The sequence below is a fragment of the Sphaeramia orbicularis genome, chromosome 13 (assembly GCF_902148855.1).
Source record: "Sphaeramia orbicularis chromosome 13, fSphaOr1.1, whole genome shotgun sequence".
Classification (NCBI taxonomy): Eukaryota; Metazoa; Chordata; class Actinopteri; order Kurtiformes; family Apogonidae; genus Sphaeramia; species Sphaeramia orbicularis.
The window spans coordinates 36,698,649-36,719,007 of NC_043969.1; the positions used below are offsets into that span (position 1 = coordinate 36,698,649).

At 36.4% G+C, this 20,359-nt stretch overlaps 1 protein-coding gene across 1 annotated transcript in view; it reads left to right on the plus strand.

The window, feature by feature from the left end:
- gbe1b (glucan (1,4-alpha-), branching enzyme 1b) overlaps positions 1-20,359 on the plus strand; it is a 323,593-nt gene that overhangs the window by 256,325 nt on the left and 46,909 nt on the right. Inside the window, exon 14 of the mRNA XM_030152339.1 lies at positions 1,128-1,258. Within this exon, the coding sequence (XP_030008199.1) occupies positions 1,128-1,258 (131 nt within the window). The remainder of the gene's footprint in view (positions 1-1,127; positions 1,259-20,359) is intronic.

Genomic DNA, 20,359 nt, shown 5'->3' on the forward strand with positions numbered 1-20,359 from the left:
GTAGTATTAGTCATGTTAGTAGCAGTAGTAGTAGTATTAGTCATGTTAGTAATAGTAGTAGTAGTAGTAGTAGTAGTAGTAGTAGCAGTAGGAGTACTAGTAGTAGTCATGTTAGTGATAGTAGTAGTAGTAGTAGTAGTAGCAGCAGTAGTAGTCATGGTAGTGGTAGTAGTAGTAGTAGTTGTGGTGGTAGTAGTAGTAGTAGTAGTAGTAGTAGTAGTAATAGTAATAGTAGTAATAATAGTAGTAGTGTTAGTTGTAGCAGTAGTAGCAATAGTAGTCGTGGTGGTAGTAGTAGTAGTAGTAGTAGTAGTAGTAGTAGTAGTAGTAGTAGTTGTGGTAGTAGTAGTAGTAGTCATAGTAGTAATAGTAGCTGAGGTAGTTGTAGTAGTAGTAATGGTATTCGTAGTAGTAGTAGCTGTGGTAGTAGTAGTAGTAGTTGTGGTCGTTGTAGTAGTAGTAATGGTATTCGTAGTGGTAGTAGAAGTCGTGGTATGCTCATTCAGAATTCTGCTCATTATTCCTCTCATTTCCAATCACTTTGGTTCGTTTCTGCTGCTCTCCTTTGGTTTATTCCTGCACTACAGTGTGTATTTAGTCCATGTCTACTGGTCCACAACATGTAGGAGTTGAACTCGACTGGGGAACCCTGGTATTCCTCCAGATCTGCGGACTTGTCGTGTAGAAACAGACTTAGTAAAAGTCTCATTCCTTAACCTCCATCCTCTTTTGCCAGCCCAGTGCTTATCTTCTCATTCAGCCGTGAATATGCTGCCCTGAAATTGGCTCTGGGAACAAGGCACTAAAAATAGGGGGTTTGGGTGACATTGATAATCTCTCCTAATGACACGTTAACAGTAGCCTGCTCCACACCAGACTGGCAGCTATATCATGTGCAGCTGTCTAATGCTGACAGTGTGCGCCGCGCGTTACTCTGCCGTCGCTTTCCGTTGATGAGTGCCACCTGAAATTTAATGTGGGAATGTTCGGAAGTCTGTTTGGAAAGTGTGTGTAGGGCACTGATAGAATGTAAGTCTCTAAATTGAAGATGAAAAAAAAGAAAGGGTAATGACTATTCATGAAGCAATATTTTATTAGCTTTTCTTTTCTCTCCTTTTTCCCTCCAGGCCTTTGTCAGTGCCAAGCATGAAGAGGACAAGGTCATTGTGTTTGACAGGGCAAATGTGGTCTTTATCTTCAACTTCCACCCGAGTAAGAGCTTCCAGGACTACAGGATAGCTGTGGAAGTTCCAGGAAAGTATCCTTTTAGCTCCCATCTGTCATGTTATTGCTTCTTTCCTTTAAATCTTTGGACAGTGGAGGTTTCCTGTCACACCACAGTCCATTCCCACAGTGTTTCTCAGAGCAATAATGTCTTACTAAACGTTTCTTACTCTTTACTAGGGATGTTCCGATACCACTTTTTTCCAGACCAAGTACAAGTATTTACATTTGAGTACTTGCCGATACCAAGTACTGATATGAGTACTTAATAATACCATTACAGTTCTTAGTTACTTCTGAAAATGTGCTTTATTGTCAATGGGTACGGTTACATGATGTTTTTTAAATCCGATCTATTTTTCCAGAAGAAATTAATTCGGAACTAAAGTATTTTCTCTTCTGTTTACATGGAAATGTTAAATAAAGGTTTACATGAGGTAGATAAGTGAGCAAAAGGGTTTGCGCTGCAGTGCTCATGTTGCCTTGTTCTCACAGCCCTTCTGTTAGCTTAGCTTAGCATAGTCACTGCATTTCCATGGTCACACATAGCCAGTTTTTTAAAGGTGATTTGTTGTCTTTTGTAAGCGATTTTCTGAAATCCGATTCTCCCTAATTATTTCTTTATATCCGCGACTTACTGCACTCATACAATCTTGGGACTGTTGTGTTGACGGAAGTTGGAAAATCTTTTTGTTGGAAGGGATGCATGCGCTAAATTAGCTTGGCTTTACTATTTTAGCTTTGCATTAGTTTTTATTTCCCAAGATTTTATTACTGCAGTAAGTCACATCGCCATGATTTGAGCCACAATTTGTGATCATATTGACCCCAGCGGACTAAAGTAATGATTAGGGAGAACTGAATTTCACAAAATCACTCATAAAATACTACGGATCACCTATAAAAGCCTGGCGACGTCTGATCATAGGAATGAAGCGATTATGCTAAACTAGGCTAAGCTAAGCTAACGGAAGGGCTGCGAGAACAAGGCAGTCGGTGCACTGCAGTGCAAACTGATTTGCCCACTTATCGAACTCATTAGTGCATGACAAATGAATGAATAAAAAAACAGGTGATGAACTCTTCCTTCAGGGTTTTCCAGGCTGGTAGATCCCATCAGAATAGCCCACTGGAACGGTTTGGGTTGACTAGACTGCATTGCATATTCTTCCGCCAGCGCAGAATGTGTGCGTCATCGCGACAGGACAAGACAACGAGCATGTGCAGAATGGAAGGAATAAAGTCCAAACGGAATAAAGGGTTTACATGTCCGAGGAATAATTTAGTTCGGAATTAAAAGGGGATTAAACCAGTGACTTTATTCGGATTTAAATTTATTCCAAACTCTTCTTTTTCATCTGGAATAAGGTGTTTACATCGTCATCTTAAATAGGATCTAACGTTTATTCAGATTAAACCAGGAATAAAAATTGTCATGTAAACACACGGATTGTCATTAGTCTGACTGGAACAAAGTGCTGCTACTGACATTTAATGTGTTGGAATGAGCAATTTTCTATCAATCCACCAGAGGGCACCGCAATTAATTAACCATACTGGACAAATACCATGAAGAAAAGTAAAGTTTTTTGAGACGAAGAAGAAAGTCAGTAAAAATAAACATGGAGACGACAGAGGTAACACTAATGTGGATACTAATGTTGCAGCATTTTAAGGTTTAAAAGTGAAACTTTGGGAGGTCAGGAAAAGACAAATGAGCGATAAGTTTCGTTTTCACTTCCACTGGCGGCACGGCCTGCCCAGCCCTGGGTAGTTGTCATAAATATTTCAGTAGTTTTTTGATTAACTCACACAGTCGCTTTTTGAAAAGATCTGCTACCTCCACGGTTCCCGGTGGTATTAGCGGTACACACACTGAGTATCGGACCCGATACCTATTACTGGTATCGGAATCGGTGCATCCCTACTCTTTATACACCAACATGACTAATTTGTTGAGCTTGACGAAAATCACTAATAGGTTATTTCAACACGGATAGTTATTGTCTTATTAAATTGTCAAAAATAATCGATTTAAATGGATAGTGTTAGAAATACTGCAGCATTATCCATATTCACAATGACACTTTTACAACTTGCAGACAGTTGCAGGGGTCATATTTTGCTAAACCCACTTTTATTAGTCTAAGGTACATTTATTTGTGTATTTGGATCCTAATAGTTCATAAATGCCGCGGTTTCCACTACATGGTGCCGCCTTGACTCTACTTGACTCGACCTTTTTGTGTTTCCATTATGAAAAAGGACCTGGAATCTTGTACCCGGTACTAGTTTTTTGGTATCACCTCCGCTGAGGTTCCAAGACTGGGGAACTGATACTGGGGAACTGATAAGAAAACACTGCAGACCACTGATTGGTCAAAAAGTTGTCTCTGTGACCCGTTTTTTTTTTTACGAAAAACAGATGCGGAAGTGTACAGTAAATAGAGTAAATATGATGTAAATATGTAAAGTATAGTAAATATGATGACAGCCCGAAAAACTACACCATGGTTGGTCGAGGAGGTTCAGATGTAAAAATTCAGCATGAGCTTGACGAGACAACACGCAACGAGTGAGTTTATCAGCAACTCTCTGAGCAGATGACATGGAAGTAACACACTGCGTCGCTATGACGTCCAGGTACTCTAAAGTCGGTAGTATCCTGTAATGGAAATGGTCTCCAGGAATAGGACCTGGTACCTAAGTCGAGTTGAGCCGGTTCCATGTTGTGGAAGCGTGGCAAGAGTTTGAATTTGAACCCTCCAGATGCTGCAAAGCCATCTTTATATTTATTCCGGCAAAAAACTAGGGGATTTGTACAACCTGTTTCAATTCCTTCTTAATTTGTTACGTTTTATAACTAGTTACGTCACAACATTTGCACAACTAAAGTCAAGACTTCCGACGGACATTTCTCCAAATACGCCATAATTGTTTATCAGCAGCAGCGGTTGTAGTAAAAACTGAAAATATGTCCAAACTTCAAGCCAATTACCTAAAATATTCAGTTGTTAGTTGTATTAACGAACACAAGTGGCTGAACGGGATAGAAAGCATGGTCAACAACCTGGAGGGGGTGGGGTCATGTGCATTTAAAGGGCCAGCGCTCAAAATGCTCATATTTTTGTCTCATTACTCAGAAATAGGGTTGAAGATGGACCTGTGGAGTTGAATTAATGAAGAATTCAGATCCAAGCAGAGCATTTACAGTTTATGTAGACCACAGGGAAATGTTTTAAAAAGCAGAATTCCATTTAAAAAAGCAAAAATATCACTCCTTTAAATGAACATTTTGAGGACTTCAGTGTCAGTTAGTTTATCACTGCAACACTTACAGAATGTCAGCAACTCTTTTGGAAATCAGGACTGAATTATTCATAGAGAAAGTAAGAATCTGCCCTCGGGATCCTGAATCTCCAGACACCCTCAGGGTCACCTGAGAGCATCAGGGTTTTTTTACTCAGAGTTGGTCTGTGACCCATAGTCATTGCTGTATCATTAAACATGCATATGGTGGCACCTTCATGGCTCACCAGGTTCAGCTTTAGGAAAATTACTACGACACTGCAAACAACAGTAAAAACAAAAAATGACAAAGAAAATGGTGTTAAAAAAAACAAAAAGCCCAAACTGTCTTTTTTTTTTTTTAGGAAAAGTCTCACTCACTGCTCTGTGTTTTGCCCCCCATTCCACAGGCGACCGGGGATGCACTGAGCATGCTCAGATGTCTATGGAAAGAACAAGGTCTATTCTATCAGCATGTATGGAGATTTTTTTTTTTACTTTATTTTTTTTTTTTAGAACTTTTCAATATTTATAGAACTTTTCATTTAATAAGTATAACATTTATAATTTCAAGTAATGTATTCATGATACAGAGATTGACACCGGACATGATAAACAAACAGAACCCAAGGAAAAGAGAGAGAGAGAGAAAAAAAAGGCAATGGAGATTTTTTTTTTAATTAACTTTCTTTATTTGAAGTAATTTCACAGGCATGGCAGTGCAATGTGATCCATTTTTCTTTTTTATCCCTTCCACCATCCCACGCTACCCAAAAGACAATCCTTAATGTAAATCCAATGTTGACAAGTAATCAGTACAGAATAGATATAACGATTATCTAATTAACAAAACAAAACAAAAAGTAGGTAAAATAAAACTTGAAAAGCACTTGGAGAACGCAGACCTCCGCCAAGGCACATCAGTCCCCCCCACCACCACCACCATCACCACCAAATTTAATATTTGTTCCTTGTGCCAGAATCAGCATTTCCTGAAAATTTCCTCAAAATCCATCCATAACTTTTTGAGTTATCCTGCTAACAGACAAACAGACAGACAGACAAACCCCGATGAAAACATAACCTCCGCCATTTCACTTGACGGAGGTAACAAACAAACCAACAAAAAACAAAACAAACGTTTGGAGATTTTAATTATTGATCAAACGGTTGAATTTTTAGGAATATTCAAGATAAATTATAACTTCGGAATGCTCACTACAGACACGTCAGGAGTTAAAGGGTTAAGGAGTAATCCACCCTGGTCGCACATACAGTCTGGTGATTCTCTTATGTTCCATCTAGACTCTAATGTCACCCACATACATTATTTCCAACGTTGGGAAACATTTGTATGTTACTAAATATCTCCACCTCCCAACCGCTGTTAACCGACATGTTTGAAAGCGTTAACACGATTCTACTTAAAGGTGCACTGATGGAAATTAACATTACCTCAGAGGAGAGATATTCCCATGAGCTTCGAATTGGATAAAGGATCTAAAGACGGTGTCAAACTTCTTTAAAGTAAACATAAAGAAGTGCAGTTTTAATGGCTGTGTTTTCTCTGTGGCTAATACTTTTGAGATATAATGTCAGCCCTCACTGTGGAGAAGAATATGAGGCAGTTGTTTATAGTGGTGTTTTGCTATTAGAGAGAAATAATAGCAGAGCCCAGTGATTCAGAAAGCAGTCTCTTTAGCAGTATTGGTTGTCTGTCTTCCCACGGAGCAGCACAGAGGAATTTAATGAGTCCCACAGTTGTGATTACAGCAGGCTTAATGATCAGGGATGTGAAGGGGGACAGAAAGCTGACAGATTTGTATTTATTATAACGGACATCGCTCTGTTCTGCAGCTCACGTTTTTATTTGTGTTCCCCTGGATGGATATGTCGCTGTATTGCTTTTTCAGCTATGACTTAAAAAAAAAAAAAAAAATTCTAATGTGAATCAGAGTGTGTTAGTTTTTCCTCTGGATGCCAGCCACTCAAATGACTACACACGAGTAATTCAGCTTCAGTCTTATCATGATTCGATTGACTGGCAATGAGGCTGTTAAACAGCAGTTGTTCTTTTAATTTTCTCTCTCTTTTGTTTTTGTTTATATCATTTGGATAGAAGTTAAAGCTTGTAAGCTAATTATACCAAAATAATACTCTTGAATAATTCACAAACGCTCCACATGTGATGATATATTCCACTCAAAGAAATGTGGTTTTAATAAAATATCAGCATGGTGATTTTATTGCATTACCCCGCAGTTTACTGCACCATATTATTTACCTGATCATAAAAGATTGCTTTTAATGTTTAATTTTAATGTTTAATTGTTTTATATTTGTATACCTGCCTTTTGCACCTGGTTTCCATGTTTTTAATGTGTTTGGTTTCTGTTTATATATGTAAAGTGTCTTTGAGTTCCACAAAAAACGCTATATAAATAAAATGTATTATTATTATTATTATTATTATTATTATTATTATTATTATTATTATTATTATTATTATTGTTATTGTTATTATCATTACCATTACCTCCGCCAAGTGAAATAGCCGAGGTAATAATAATAATAATAAGCGTTTGAGCAATAATTAAAATCTCCAAATGTTTGTTTTAGGGATGCACCGATACCGATACAAGTACCGGGCATCGGCTCCGATACTCAGTGTGTGTACCTCGTATTTGTACCCGTAAAAGATATCCGATACAAATGCACCGATACCACTTACGGCCATGTGACATTTACAGTTCAGTGCAGCAGATACGCAGCAGTGGGATAATGTGTGGGGAGTGTGAAGAGTGTGGAAATTTTTCAAAGTAAATGACGATGATAAAAGTAACGCTGACTGCAAGTAACGTTACAGACACAGACAGATACGGACGCAGCGTTCTGTCCGTCCTCTGCGGGCATTTCATCTGTTTTCCAGGTGCTGGCGGATGTGTACCCAGACAGAGAATACCACCAGAAGTATGGAGCGGTGCAGACCGCTGCCAGCAGAAGTGACAATCACTCATTTCTCTTTTCACTACCTGCTGAAGCTAAGCTTTTAAACCTTACTAGTGAAAATGCTGCAATATTAGTATCACATTAGTGTTGCCTCTGTCGTCTCCATGTTTGTTATCACTGACTTTCTTCTTCTTCTCAAATTTTTATTTGTTCAGTATGGGTAATTCAGAGCGCCGCCCCCTGGTGGACTAATTGAGAAACAATCATTCCAACATATTAAATGTCAGAAACAGCTCTTTGTTCCAGTCAGACTAATGACAACGACAATAAAGCACATTTACAAAAGGAACTAAGAACTGGAATGGGATTATTCAGTACTCGTATCAGTACTCGGTATCAGCAAGTACTCAAATGTAAGTACTCGTACTCGGTCTGGAAAAAAGTGGTATCGGTGCATCCCTAGTTTGTTTTGTCTTTTTCTTTTGTTTTTTGTTTGTTTGTTACCTCCGCCAAGTGAAACGGCAGAGGTTATGTTTTCATCAGGGTTTGTCTGTCTGTTTGTTTGTCTGTTATCAAGATAACTAAAAAAGTTATGGATGGATTTTCATGAAATTTTCAGGAAATGTTGATACTGGCACAAAGAATAAATGATTAAATTTTGGTGGTGATGGGAGGGGGGGCTGATCTGCCTTGGCGGAGGTCTGCCCTCTCTGAGTGCTTTTCTAGTTGTTATTATTATTATTATTATTATTATTATTATTGTTATTATTATTATTATTATTATTATTATTATTATTATTATTATATGAACACTAGTTGGTTCAATGCTGGCCAACACAGTACAGATTATAACACTGTGTATTAGTGCATTGCTAATCTCTTAGCAACTACAAAATAATTGCAACAAGCTTGTTATTAATTGTGAATAGTGAGACAATAATAATCATGTTTATATCATGATTGAAAAAAACAACAGAAGTAACCTCTAATCTCTTAATATCATGCATTAATTGTGAACTTGTTTGATGTGCGGTAATTGTACGTTCTGTCTTGTGTTTTGGCTCAGCCCTTGATGGGGGTGAAACTCAGGCGCAGCACTAATAGTGTTGCTGCACTGTGTCTGTAACACCGTTTTTGAGGGTTTATTTTCATTTAGATGGAACCACATCTTTTCCTCCTGGTGCTTCTTTTGATGTTTAAGGAGAGGCCTCAGACACTGGGTGGGTTGAGAGGAAATGCAAATAAATGTGAGGGCAAAGCTCTAGCTGTCATTATACAGGGAAGCAGTAAACACATAAAGGCAAATGTGCCGTGTGTGCGAGGAAGGTAAATGTGCCGCGCGTATGAGGAGATGCAGATCCTCCGATGGGAATGTGTGCAGAGGATCCAATTAGGAGAGAAGACAGATGAAAGTGCCACTCAGAGGCAGAGGAGGTAAACAAGACGAGCTCAAAGAGTCCAAAAGTGCTTTTTCATTACACTCAGCTGACATATACTTAAACTTCCTCCTACCTATGTGAGGGTCAGGAATGGCACCATGAAACCCCACGCCTGTTTTCCATTTATTCCATTCCATAAGAGCTGCATGTAACTGACCATACTGTGCCTGACTGAAAATAGGAACCGTTCTTGGTATCATTTTATTTAGATTTGCTATTTTTTCATTAACATGGGGTGGAAATGCCTGAATGTCGGTGTGAGTTCTCTCCAGGTACCTCCTCCAACTATCCTTAATTTTAAAAAAAGGTTCAAGGTTAGCTGGCTTTATTATCCCAATCTGGGGTACTGCTACCAATTGTGGACCCCATTGAAGTTGTGAGCCCTTCAGATATGTGTCGTCGGATCGTCGGGGGGGGGGGGGGATTATGTACATTGTGTAGGGACTGGGGGTATAGGTACTGCTGTAGTGGTCCCTGGAAAAGTGGGTATACACTCAATTTTTGCCTTTTTTTTTTTTTTTTTCAAAGTAGTCCAGAAAAAACACCCCATTTTAGAAACAGTGACGTGTAAGACTACTGTATTTAGTTTACCCAAAAATCCATCAGTAGTATTTGCTCACTATTATAAAATTATCATGACTTGATCAGGAGCAGTTTGTAGGTTTTACTGGTCACACAAGCAGCTGCATAAATGTAAACGTATTCAACATGAGGCAAACATAGGATAACGTTAGCCTTTCATAACGTTAGCCTTTCACAACATTAGCCTACATAACGTTAGCCTACTCACACAGTTTAACTATTGGCGACAAAATCTCTTCTCTAAATCTGCAGTCACATGGTCAGTAGTTTAAAACAGAGACTCATTCTGAAACCACCTTAAAACTGACCTCAGAATTATATATTCCATGAAAGTAGGTTCTCTCGATATATGTCACTCATTTGAAAGACATTTATTCTGCCTTTCTCGTTCGCATTTCCAATAATCGCACATCTTTCAACGAGACGTGCAGTGACCTGTCAATCAACTGGAGTGGCACTGGCACCTGAGGCATCCAATCAGGTTCCAGAGGTAGCCAGCGCTAAGTTTGCATTATTTTCCTCAGCATGACCCGCCCTACTCAGCCTCTGATTGGCTCATCAGTCCTCATGCCTAAAGTTAACCAATCTAATCAGTGAAGGCAGCGAGTACTAGCCAATTAGAGGCAGAGTAAGGCGGGTCATGGCTTCACCATCCAAGGAGAAAAAAATGAGTGATTTGGCTCAGATACGACTGAATGGTGCGCATCGGGGATTTAGAAGTGGGTATACACAATGCTGACTGAAAAATAAGTGGGTATGTGTCGTATACCCTGGACTACACCACTGGGTATAGGGGTCGTTTCAAAAGTGCCGTAACAACTGCAACTGGTGTGAAACTAAAACTGAAACTTAACTTTGGACGTCCGACTCCCGGCTTCTATGCCCCTCTTTTACTCTGGAGCTTGCACAAAATTTTCACAACTTCTAACCTATATCAACTGATCCCCCTGGAAATGCTGGGCCCCATGAATTTATCATGTTTTCCCCCCTTTTACGGCGCCCCAAATCCCAATAGGGAAATTCTCTCTGCATTTCCTGCATGTCCTAATTCACACACAGTGCCTAGCATTAGCATTAGCACATTAGGAGGAATGCCATTCATGCAGCATTGATAAGGGAATTAACCTATAAACAGTGGTGGAGAAAAAAGTTTTTGGACATGTTCTGCCCCTCATTCAGGAGTAAAGCAGTGAATCTGTCAATGCAAGTTCACCTGCAGTAAAAATAAGTTCTATACTTCCCTTTTGCCAACAGATGTCGCTCTCACCATTATCATAGTGTTATTTGTTGCTTTTGTTGTATATGTGGATGTGAATAATAACAGTGCCGTCTAGTGGCCCGGAGTCGTAAGCAGCAGCTGAATGAATGGTGGCGGTATTTGAATCCAGCACGGGAGGGAAAAATATGTTGATTGTCCTCTCTCTTAATCTAGTATCGTTTGGAGCCTTGGCAAATCATAATTTGTAAGTGTATAAGTCACAATGCAGTGTTATATTGTGTTCGCTATTGTTTTAGGATTCTTAACGTATTTCCGTCGTATCAGCACGGTTTGGAAGTAAGCTAATGTTGTTAGCCGTTAGCTGCTAAACCAAGCCGACGTTAGCCTAGCACTGTGAGATAAGTGATGTTTGTCACCAGTAATTATAATAATTTGTGTATGTAATAGCACTTATGTTCTTTCCTCGTTCTGTATGTTACAGTTTCACAAGATAAAATATGGTCTTCAGTAAAGACAAAGACGACAACAACGTGTCCTTTTATTGCTGGAACCATTTTGATGTTTAGCTCGCTGTCAAGGTTATGTAGTTACACTAACCGAGGGCAGAAGAGGACATACAGTATTGTGCAAAAGTTTTAGGCGGCCTTCAGATTTATAGTTTTTGCAGCGTTGAAATGTACATGCATAATATAGATACAGCAAGAAAATACAGGAAATATGTGCACAGCCTTCAAAGACACACAAAAAACTGAGCTAAATGGGTTCTAAAGGTTAAAGTCAGAGTTTAGTTTGACCTCTGACCCCATGACAAGTAGCAGCAAAAACTGTTAGAAACATGTGGCATGTGTTGTAAAAAATCAGCTTCTATAAACTAAAATGATCGTATTTAGTGTGAGCTTCCTTTTATACTTAACGCGTCTTTAATCCTTTTGTTCAGGCAATATGAAATTTTTGGCATTCACTTTCTGATTTCTTACTCCAGGTTTCATTCAACACATGCCAGATGTTTCTAACAGTTTGTGCTGCTTCTTGTCATGTTGTCAGAGGTCACACTAAATACAGACTTTAACATTTAGAACCCATTTAGTTCAGTTTTTTGTGTGTCTTTTAAGTCTGTGCACATATTTCCTGTATTTTCTTGTTGTATCTGAAGAAAAGAGACTGGGAAATAAATATGCATGTCCATTTCAACGCTGCAAAAACAATAAATCTAAAGGCCACCTAAAATGTTACACAGTACTGTATAGTGCTTTTAAGAGTCACTTGTGCCATTCTCCAATCTCAGTTGAGATCAAAAGTGGACATTTCGGCAAGATAATGAAACGCATTCAGGGCATAACACGTTGAATCGGTTTATGGTTCGTTTCAAAATAAAATCAGAAAAACTAAATTTCTGTCTGTTTTTTTTTTTTCTTTTTTTTTTAGCTTTTTTAAACAAAATCGGAAAAACCTAAAACTTAAAATGAACCATCAGACAGTTTTTTTTAATTATACAGTGGAGAGAATCACTGAAAAAACAGCTTTTTATGTTTTGTTGTTTCTCCAGCATGTTTTCCAATGGATGTCAAGTATCTGGTCATAAACTTATGTAACAGACTGAGATTTGTTTTAGTGCTAAATTCAAAAACATCATTTGTGCAGTAATAAGCTTCACAGGTGTAGCTTCATATTACTGCACATACCTGATAAATCTAAGGGATCACTGCCGTTTCCAGTTCAGCGTCAGAAATATGGTTTCGACGTCTAAGGCTGTGGTCCCAGCAGAGCCTCCTCACTGTCGTTAAAGAACACCGTGTTGCTTCCTGACAATAAAAAGCATGGCTGATTTCTGCAGGGATCGCCCCATGTGTAAACAGCTCTGCAATGAAATCTGCAGAAGGCTCGAGTGCAGCCATCGTAGATAAAACCAGAGATATTTTAAATGACTTTGGTAAAACTCATCACAGCGCACTACCATTTCAAACTTCTGGTGTCACAATAATAATAATAAAACCAAAATAATAACTTAATATTTTTGTTTTGAATTGACTGATTGATTGAAATTTTTATTTCGAACATGTAGACAGTGAAATGAAAACAAAAACAAAATATAAGTACTGGTACATAAAAGGTTGATAAGCAAACAAAAAAAATAAAAACAATAAAAAAATAAATAATAATAATAATAATAATAAGAAGAAGAAGGTAAATAAAACAATGAAATGAAATTATACATGCTCGAAAAGGAGTAGGAAGAAGTAAAAACTTATATACTCCTACCCCCATTCTCTATTCCTTATGATCACTATATAGCAATTATTATTTTATATGAATATCAATATAACAACGACAACAAATAGTGTAACAATATCACACATCCTTTTTCCTAAATACATTAATATGAAAATGCCATTTACAACATGTAACAACAATGTAAAACAATCAGAGAAAAATTACACACAGGTATGTTAAAGAAAATTGATAAAATTGTTTTTTAAGTAAAAAAAAAAATAAAAAATTTCAAATTGTTTGTTAGTCTGATACAGCTACACCTTTTACAACACAAAAAAAGATTTTTCCACAACTAAAGGGGATTTTAAGCAATATAGTAAAAAAAAAAAAAAAAAAATGCCTTTAATGGGTGGGAGTCACAAACTGGCTGGCTAGTTAGGTGGTCCATGATTTTTTTTTTTTTTTTTTAATTTAATGATAAGGTGGACCTTGGTGTGAAAAAGTTTGAGAACCTCTGTTTTAGCCCTACAACGAACTGGCGACACATTTACCCCACCTTTCGCCCATTTGTAGCTGGGATGGGCTTTAGCTTCAGCATCCTCACAACCCTCTTGAGTATGAAGCGGTTCAGAAAATGAATGAGTGAATGAATGCATCAATGAATGAAGCGCTGTTTTATATCGGTGCGTGTCCTTCGGCAAAATCCTGTTTGTTTCATCAGCCTTTGTCGCCGCTGACTCCATTCTATTTCGATGTTTTTGTGTTATGTAAAACTTTAAAAGGTTTTCTTTAATGTGACAGTTTATAGAACGTATGACTAGCTCTGCATAATGCGTACGCTGTTTTGTTTAATTATACACAGAAACTCCAAGAAAATGTACAGCGTCACGTCAAAATGACATTAAAAATCCACACTTTTGAGGTCTAGGGTATAATGTAAAACTGGAAGTAAAGTAATGAATAACAGCTGAGCCGCAATGTAGTGATCATCCCTCAGAAGCAATCTTTAGTCGGAGCCTGACTGTTTGGCCTTTTCTTATTTTTTTGACAAGCTTTTCTCTTGCTTCTTATTGTCCTCTTTCCAGCGTGTTTTATTTTCTCTCCACAAGATTCAGGAGAGAAAGTGAAGCGAAGTACCTCGACGAAAATGTTGGCCATTAAAATGCAGTCAATGTCAGCTCTTCGACAGGCACTCAAACCATCAGTGTTCTTTTTTGTTTGTTTGTTTTGGGTTGTTTTTTTTTGGGTTTTTTTTTCGCTCCCTCATGGTGGACACATTCTTCAAGCAGTGGGCTTTATCTGGCTGGTTAGAGTATTTGAAATCCCAGTTGGATCCCGTCATGAAAGCTGTACCTGTCAGGGCAGATTGCTCTTTGATTTACACTGTGCCAATAGGCAGTTGAGATTGTGTCAGGTCATCATTCACCTTTTCTGTCTGAGAAGCTACTCCAGAGCTGTTTGGAATAATTCAACTACAGGTGCAGTGACACTAACTTACTTGAATTTAAACGAAAATACACCGCGCACTTAGGGAACAATAATTTACTCGTGATATTATCTTGAATTAACCAGATAAAGTCACAGAAAAAAAAAAAAAGATGGATTGCAAATACGAAGCTGCATTACTTTGGTTGGCGTGGAGCATGTTGTAGCTCTATCAGATGTCAGGCACAAACAACTTGATCAATCAAAAGACTCGAGCTGTTATTCTAAAAATGTGTTTGTTTAGTGTCGACAAATAGAGAAGCGACTTCTAGTTCAACTTTAAAAAAAAAAAAAAAAAAAAAAAAAAAAAAACACTGTAAACCGGGTGTCTCAAAATCGTTTTCTTTCAGGGGCCACATTTAACCCGATTTAATCTTAAGTGGGCCGGACCAATAAAATAATAGCATAATAACCTATAAATAATGACAACTTCAAATTTTTGTCTTTGTTTTAGTGCAAAAAAACCCAAAACATTAAATTATGAAGATACTTACTTTTATAAACTATCCCAATAAAAAAAGATGTGAATAACCTGAAAACACTGAAATTTCTTAAGAAAACTAAGTGCAATTTTAACAAGCATTATGGATTGGATCTACAAAGGCAACAGTAACAGTTAGAAAACTGTTAAAATTGTGCTTCATTTTCTTTAGACATTTCAGGTTCATATTTGTTCAGGTTATCCACATTTTATTGTTTCAGGATAGTTTGTAAATCTAAGTATTTTCGTAATTTAATGTTATTTTTTGCACGAAAACAAAGACAAAAATTTGAAGTTGTCATTATTTATAGGCAAAATATAATATTTTTTTCACATCAAACTGAGAAGAAAATGTGGAGTCATTATTTTTTGTAGGTTATTCTGCTGTTATTATTTTACTGTAGATCATATTGGTCTGTATGTGGAACCTGAACTAAAATGAGTTCCACAGCTTTGACTGGATTTTTTGCACTTTGCAAATTAATCCCACGGGCTGCGCTGGAACCTTTGGTGGGCCGCATTTGGCCCCCGGGCCGCATGTTTGAGACCCCTGATGCAAACGGTGATAGATGAGAGTTTGACTGGTAATAATAGTATGGTTGTCTATAAGTTTCTTTTAAAAAAAAATACATTAATTAATTTACGATTTATTTATTAACCTTTACTTAACAAGGAAAACAATCCCATTTAGATTAAGAACCTATTTTTATAAGGGAGTCCTGGCCAAGATAGGCAGCAGTACATACAAAACAGTAATAAGAGTACATTATTAAAACACAAATAACTGATGCTTTTGACAATAAATAATTAAAAATAAAAATTAATAAAAAAAAATATGAGCAAATTACGAAAAAGTAGTGCGGCTTCAAGAACTCTCTGGACTTAAAAGCGCTCAATGACATTAATTCAGTTCATTTCCAGTTTTTCTGCAATTGATTCCATGTATAAAGTGGAGAGTATTAATTGCACAATTTGCTGATATTAAATCATTTAACCTTTTTTTCATGCAGTTAATTTGCACAATTTCATAAGTCTTCCTATAATTGTTGCAACAAAATTGGCGTCAGATTTTTTGCCACCATATATATTTATTTTATTTATTTATTTTGTATTTATTTATTTGTTTGTTTGTTTGTTTATTTGCACAAAATAAAAACAGCAATGGAAAGAACAACAACATTCAAACAAGTAACAAAATTGTGCAGGAGAGGTAAGGCTTATATGAACACCTGAACAATACACAAAAAAAGAATTAAAAAATACAATATAACTGAAATAATAAACTGAAGTAAAAACAATCAAAATGTAATCCACATTACAAATCATCAAATACAAATCAAGTGATATACAGCCTTACATTTTGTCATGAATTAAAGTCCTTTTCAGATGCTTTTTAAACAATGATAAAGTAGATGTTACATATAAATATATATATATATATATATATATATATATATATATATATATATATATATATATATATATACAGGGTGGGGAAGCAAAATTTACAATATTTTGAGGCAGGGATTGAAAGACAGTGTATGACCAATTAGTTTATTGAAAGTCATGAGAATTTATTTGCCACAAGAAAATGTACGTAATAGAAAATGTTTTTATTCTATGTGTCCTCCTTCTTTCTCAATAACTGCCTTCACACGCTTCCTGAAACTTGCACAAGTGTTCCTCAAATATTCGGGTGACAGCTTCTCCCATTCTTCTTTAATAGAATCTTTAAGAAAGTCGACATTGCTGTGTGATGTTCTATTGGTAGCATGTTCTAAAACGCCCCAAATAACATAATCCAGAGGGTTTAGATCTGGGCTAGAAGGCGGCCATAAACATGATTCCCAAAAATTGCTAAAGTTGGATTTGTTGCTGTTGTCAACAAGTGTTTTGGTGTTCTTGTGTAAGATTTTAACTTCAAATCATATTTTACTGCATTTCTAACGGTCTTGTTGTCTACCTCAAGTTCAATTGCCATTTTTCTCATGGATTTGGTTGGACCCTTTAGGATTTTGGATTTGAGAGCTTTAATAAAAGCTTTGGTATGTTTTTTGTTGCTTCCTCCACTTCCAGACTTTCTCGTAATAGTTTTGCTCATAGTCATTCTCTTCTTTCCATTATAAACAGTCTTTATGGACACTCCAACTATTTTTGAAATCTCCTTTGGTGTGACGAGTGCATTCAGCAAATCACACACTCTTTGACGTTTGCTTTCCTGATTACTCATATGGGCAAAAGTTTCTGAAAAGGTATGGATAATAGTGTTAGGTATGATTATGGCATCAATATATGTTTGGTTTCAAAACAATTGACGTAGTGCCTGCTGAGAAAAAACAACTAAATGTTCATTGTAAATTTTGCTTCCCCACCCTGTATAAGGCATCAACCCATCATTTATGTGAAACGGGTCATGTGATAATAGTACTGATGGACTTTGTGATTTCAAGCCACTGTTTTGTATCAAACACAAATATGATAACTATAATAGTGAAGGACAATGTATAGAGCAGCACAAACAACCACACAATATAAATGTCACATGAATCAGATACAGTTTCCTCTGTCTGTGGATCCAGAGGGCCAGAAAACACTGGACATTTTAATTCAAATTCTATTGTTTAATACCTTTTTTTTTTTCTCTTAATTTGAGCATAGATTCTCTCCTGCGAGCTAAAGAGCTGCAATAAAACCATTATGCCCATTAAAATTCACTATCAGCTGGAGGCCTTTTTCTTATTTCTCCATTAAAGAAGTCATCGTAGAAGGCAATAATTCCTGATATGAACTATTATGATAATAAAATGTATGATAATTAGCAACAAAAAAGAGTTCTGTGTTCAAGTGCTCGTTGAACAGTCCAGCAAATATGGAAAATACACCCAGGGAAGATCCTGCTGAGAATTCAGAATGATGAGGGGAAAAAAACAAAACAAAAATACATCCAGCCTTTCTCCCAGTTAACCCATAAAGACTCAGGGATACTTTTGAGGCAGTTCCCAAATGATTTTTTTTTTTTCTCGATTTCCACCTTTCTCAACTGATTTATCACTAATTTTTAAAATATTATCCTCTTTATTTGGCTTTTTTTTTTTTTGGTGTAAATCATGTATTTTCTTATATTCAATTCACAGATCAAATAGATGTTCATGAAAACTCAGAGTAAATTCGAAGGTAACTGTACCAAACAGACAAAACTGAAGAAACAATGACTTTTTCAACAAAGATATCGCTAACTGAATGTAAAAACAAGTGTCTCCATCCACTGTCATTGATCCAATTCCATGGGTTTTACTGGTGAATCAATGTTGTAGAAGACGACGGTGTTTCCACGGTAACTACGGATCCTCTGAACGTCCAAATGGCCCATATCTGATGACCATGAAAAGGTGAATAACTGCATTTTCCACCAGTTATTTACATGTATTGATAGGATTAGTGGATCAACAGCTATTAAACAGTTTAGATCAGTAGATCAGGGGTGTCAAACTCATTTTAGTTCAGGGGCCACATTCAGCTAAATTTGATCTGAAGTGGGCCGAACCAGTAAAATAATAACATAATAATATATAAATAATGTCAACTCCAAACTTGTCTCTATGTTTTAGAGTGAAAAAAGTAAAATTACATTATGACAATGTTTGCATCTACAAAATATCCTTTCAAACAATGTGATAATATGAACGAACTGAAAAAAAAAAGTGTAATTTTAACAATATTCTGCCTCAGTTTATCATTTACACATGTACATTATAACTTACAGATCACAGTGGATCTACAGATACACAAAACATTTAGTAACAGCTGGAATATTGTTAAAATCGCACTTCTCTTAAGACATTTCAAGTTGTTCATATTTGTTCAGGTTATTCAGATATTTTTGTAATATTATACTTTGTTTTAGTGTAAGTACATGAAAACATTTACATTTACAAAGAGAAAAATTTGGAGTTGTTACTATGACCCACTTGAGATTGAACTGGTCTGAATGTGGAACCTGAACTAAAATGATTGTTAACATCTTAGTGTAATTTTTGCATTTCACAAATTCATCCCAAGGGCCGGATTGGACCCTTTGGTGGGCCGGATTTGGACCCTGGGCCACATGTTGGACACCTGTGCAGTAGATGGTTTGTGTCACCAGTGGCTGTTTGGGTCTTTATGGGTTAACATAGTACGAAATTGATTCAGTGTGTTAAATTTTAGATGTAATATATATGTTTAAAAAATGAGCACATTGAGATTTATGTCACTAATGTGTAGAAAAGGTAAAAGTTCAGTTTAAATGGTTAAAATGTACTGTACGGACATGGTCTAATTTAAAAAAAAAAAAAAAAATTATCCTCTTTATTTGGCATTTTTTGGTGTAAAACCTATATTTTCTTATATTCGATTCACAGATCATATAGATGTTCATGAAAACAGAGTAAATTCAAAGTTAATAATTATATAAAACAGACAAAAATGAAGAAACAGAGAATTTTTCAGCAAAGATATCGCTAACTGAATGTAAAAACAAGTGTGTCCATCCACTGTCATTTATCAAACTCCATTGGTTTTTGTAATGAACTGCTGAATCAATGTTGTAGAAGATGACAGTGTTTCCACGGTAACTAAAGAGCCCCTGAACGTCCAAATGGGTCAAATCTGATGACCATGAAAAGATGACAAACTGTATTTTACATCAATTATTTACATGTATTTATAGGATTAGTGGATCAACAGGTATTAAACAGTTTAGAAATAGTTTAGCTGGTTTGTGTCTCCAGTGGCTTGAAATTGATTTAATGTTAAATTGTCGATGTAATTTAAATGAGCACATTGAGATTTATGTCACTAATGTGTAGAAAAGGGAAAAGTTTAGTTTAAATAGTTAGAATGTACTGTACTGACATGGTCTAAATTTTTTTTTTTTTTTTTTTTTAATATTATCCTCTTTACTTGGCATTTTTTGGTGTAAAGCCTATAAGATATCGCTAACTGAATGTAAAAACGAGTGTGTCCATCCACCGTCATTTATCAAACTCCATGGGTTTTAGTGATGAACTGCTGAATCAATGTTGTAGAAGATGACGGTGTTTCCACGGTAACTAAAAAGCCTCTGAACATCCAAATGAGTCAAATCTGATGACCATGAAAAGATGACAAACTGTATTTTACATCAGTTATTTACATGTATTGATAGGATTAATGGATCAACAGGTATTAAACAGTTTAGAAATAGTTTAGCTGGTTTGTGTCTCCAGTGGCTCAAAATTGATTTAATGTTAAATTTTAGATGTAATTTATGTTTAAAAAATGAGCACACTGAGATTTATGTCACTAATGTGTAGAAAAAGTAAAAGTTCAGTGTAAATAGTTAGAATGTACTGTACTGACATGGTATATATAGAAAGTGATACACATCTTTTTTCCTTTGAAATTAATAGTGTTTAATGGTCCCGCTTTAGATCAGTCTGAGTTTTACACAGCAGCTGCCAG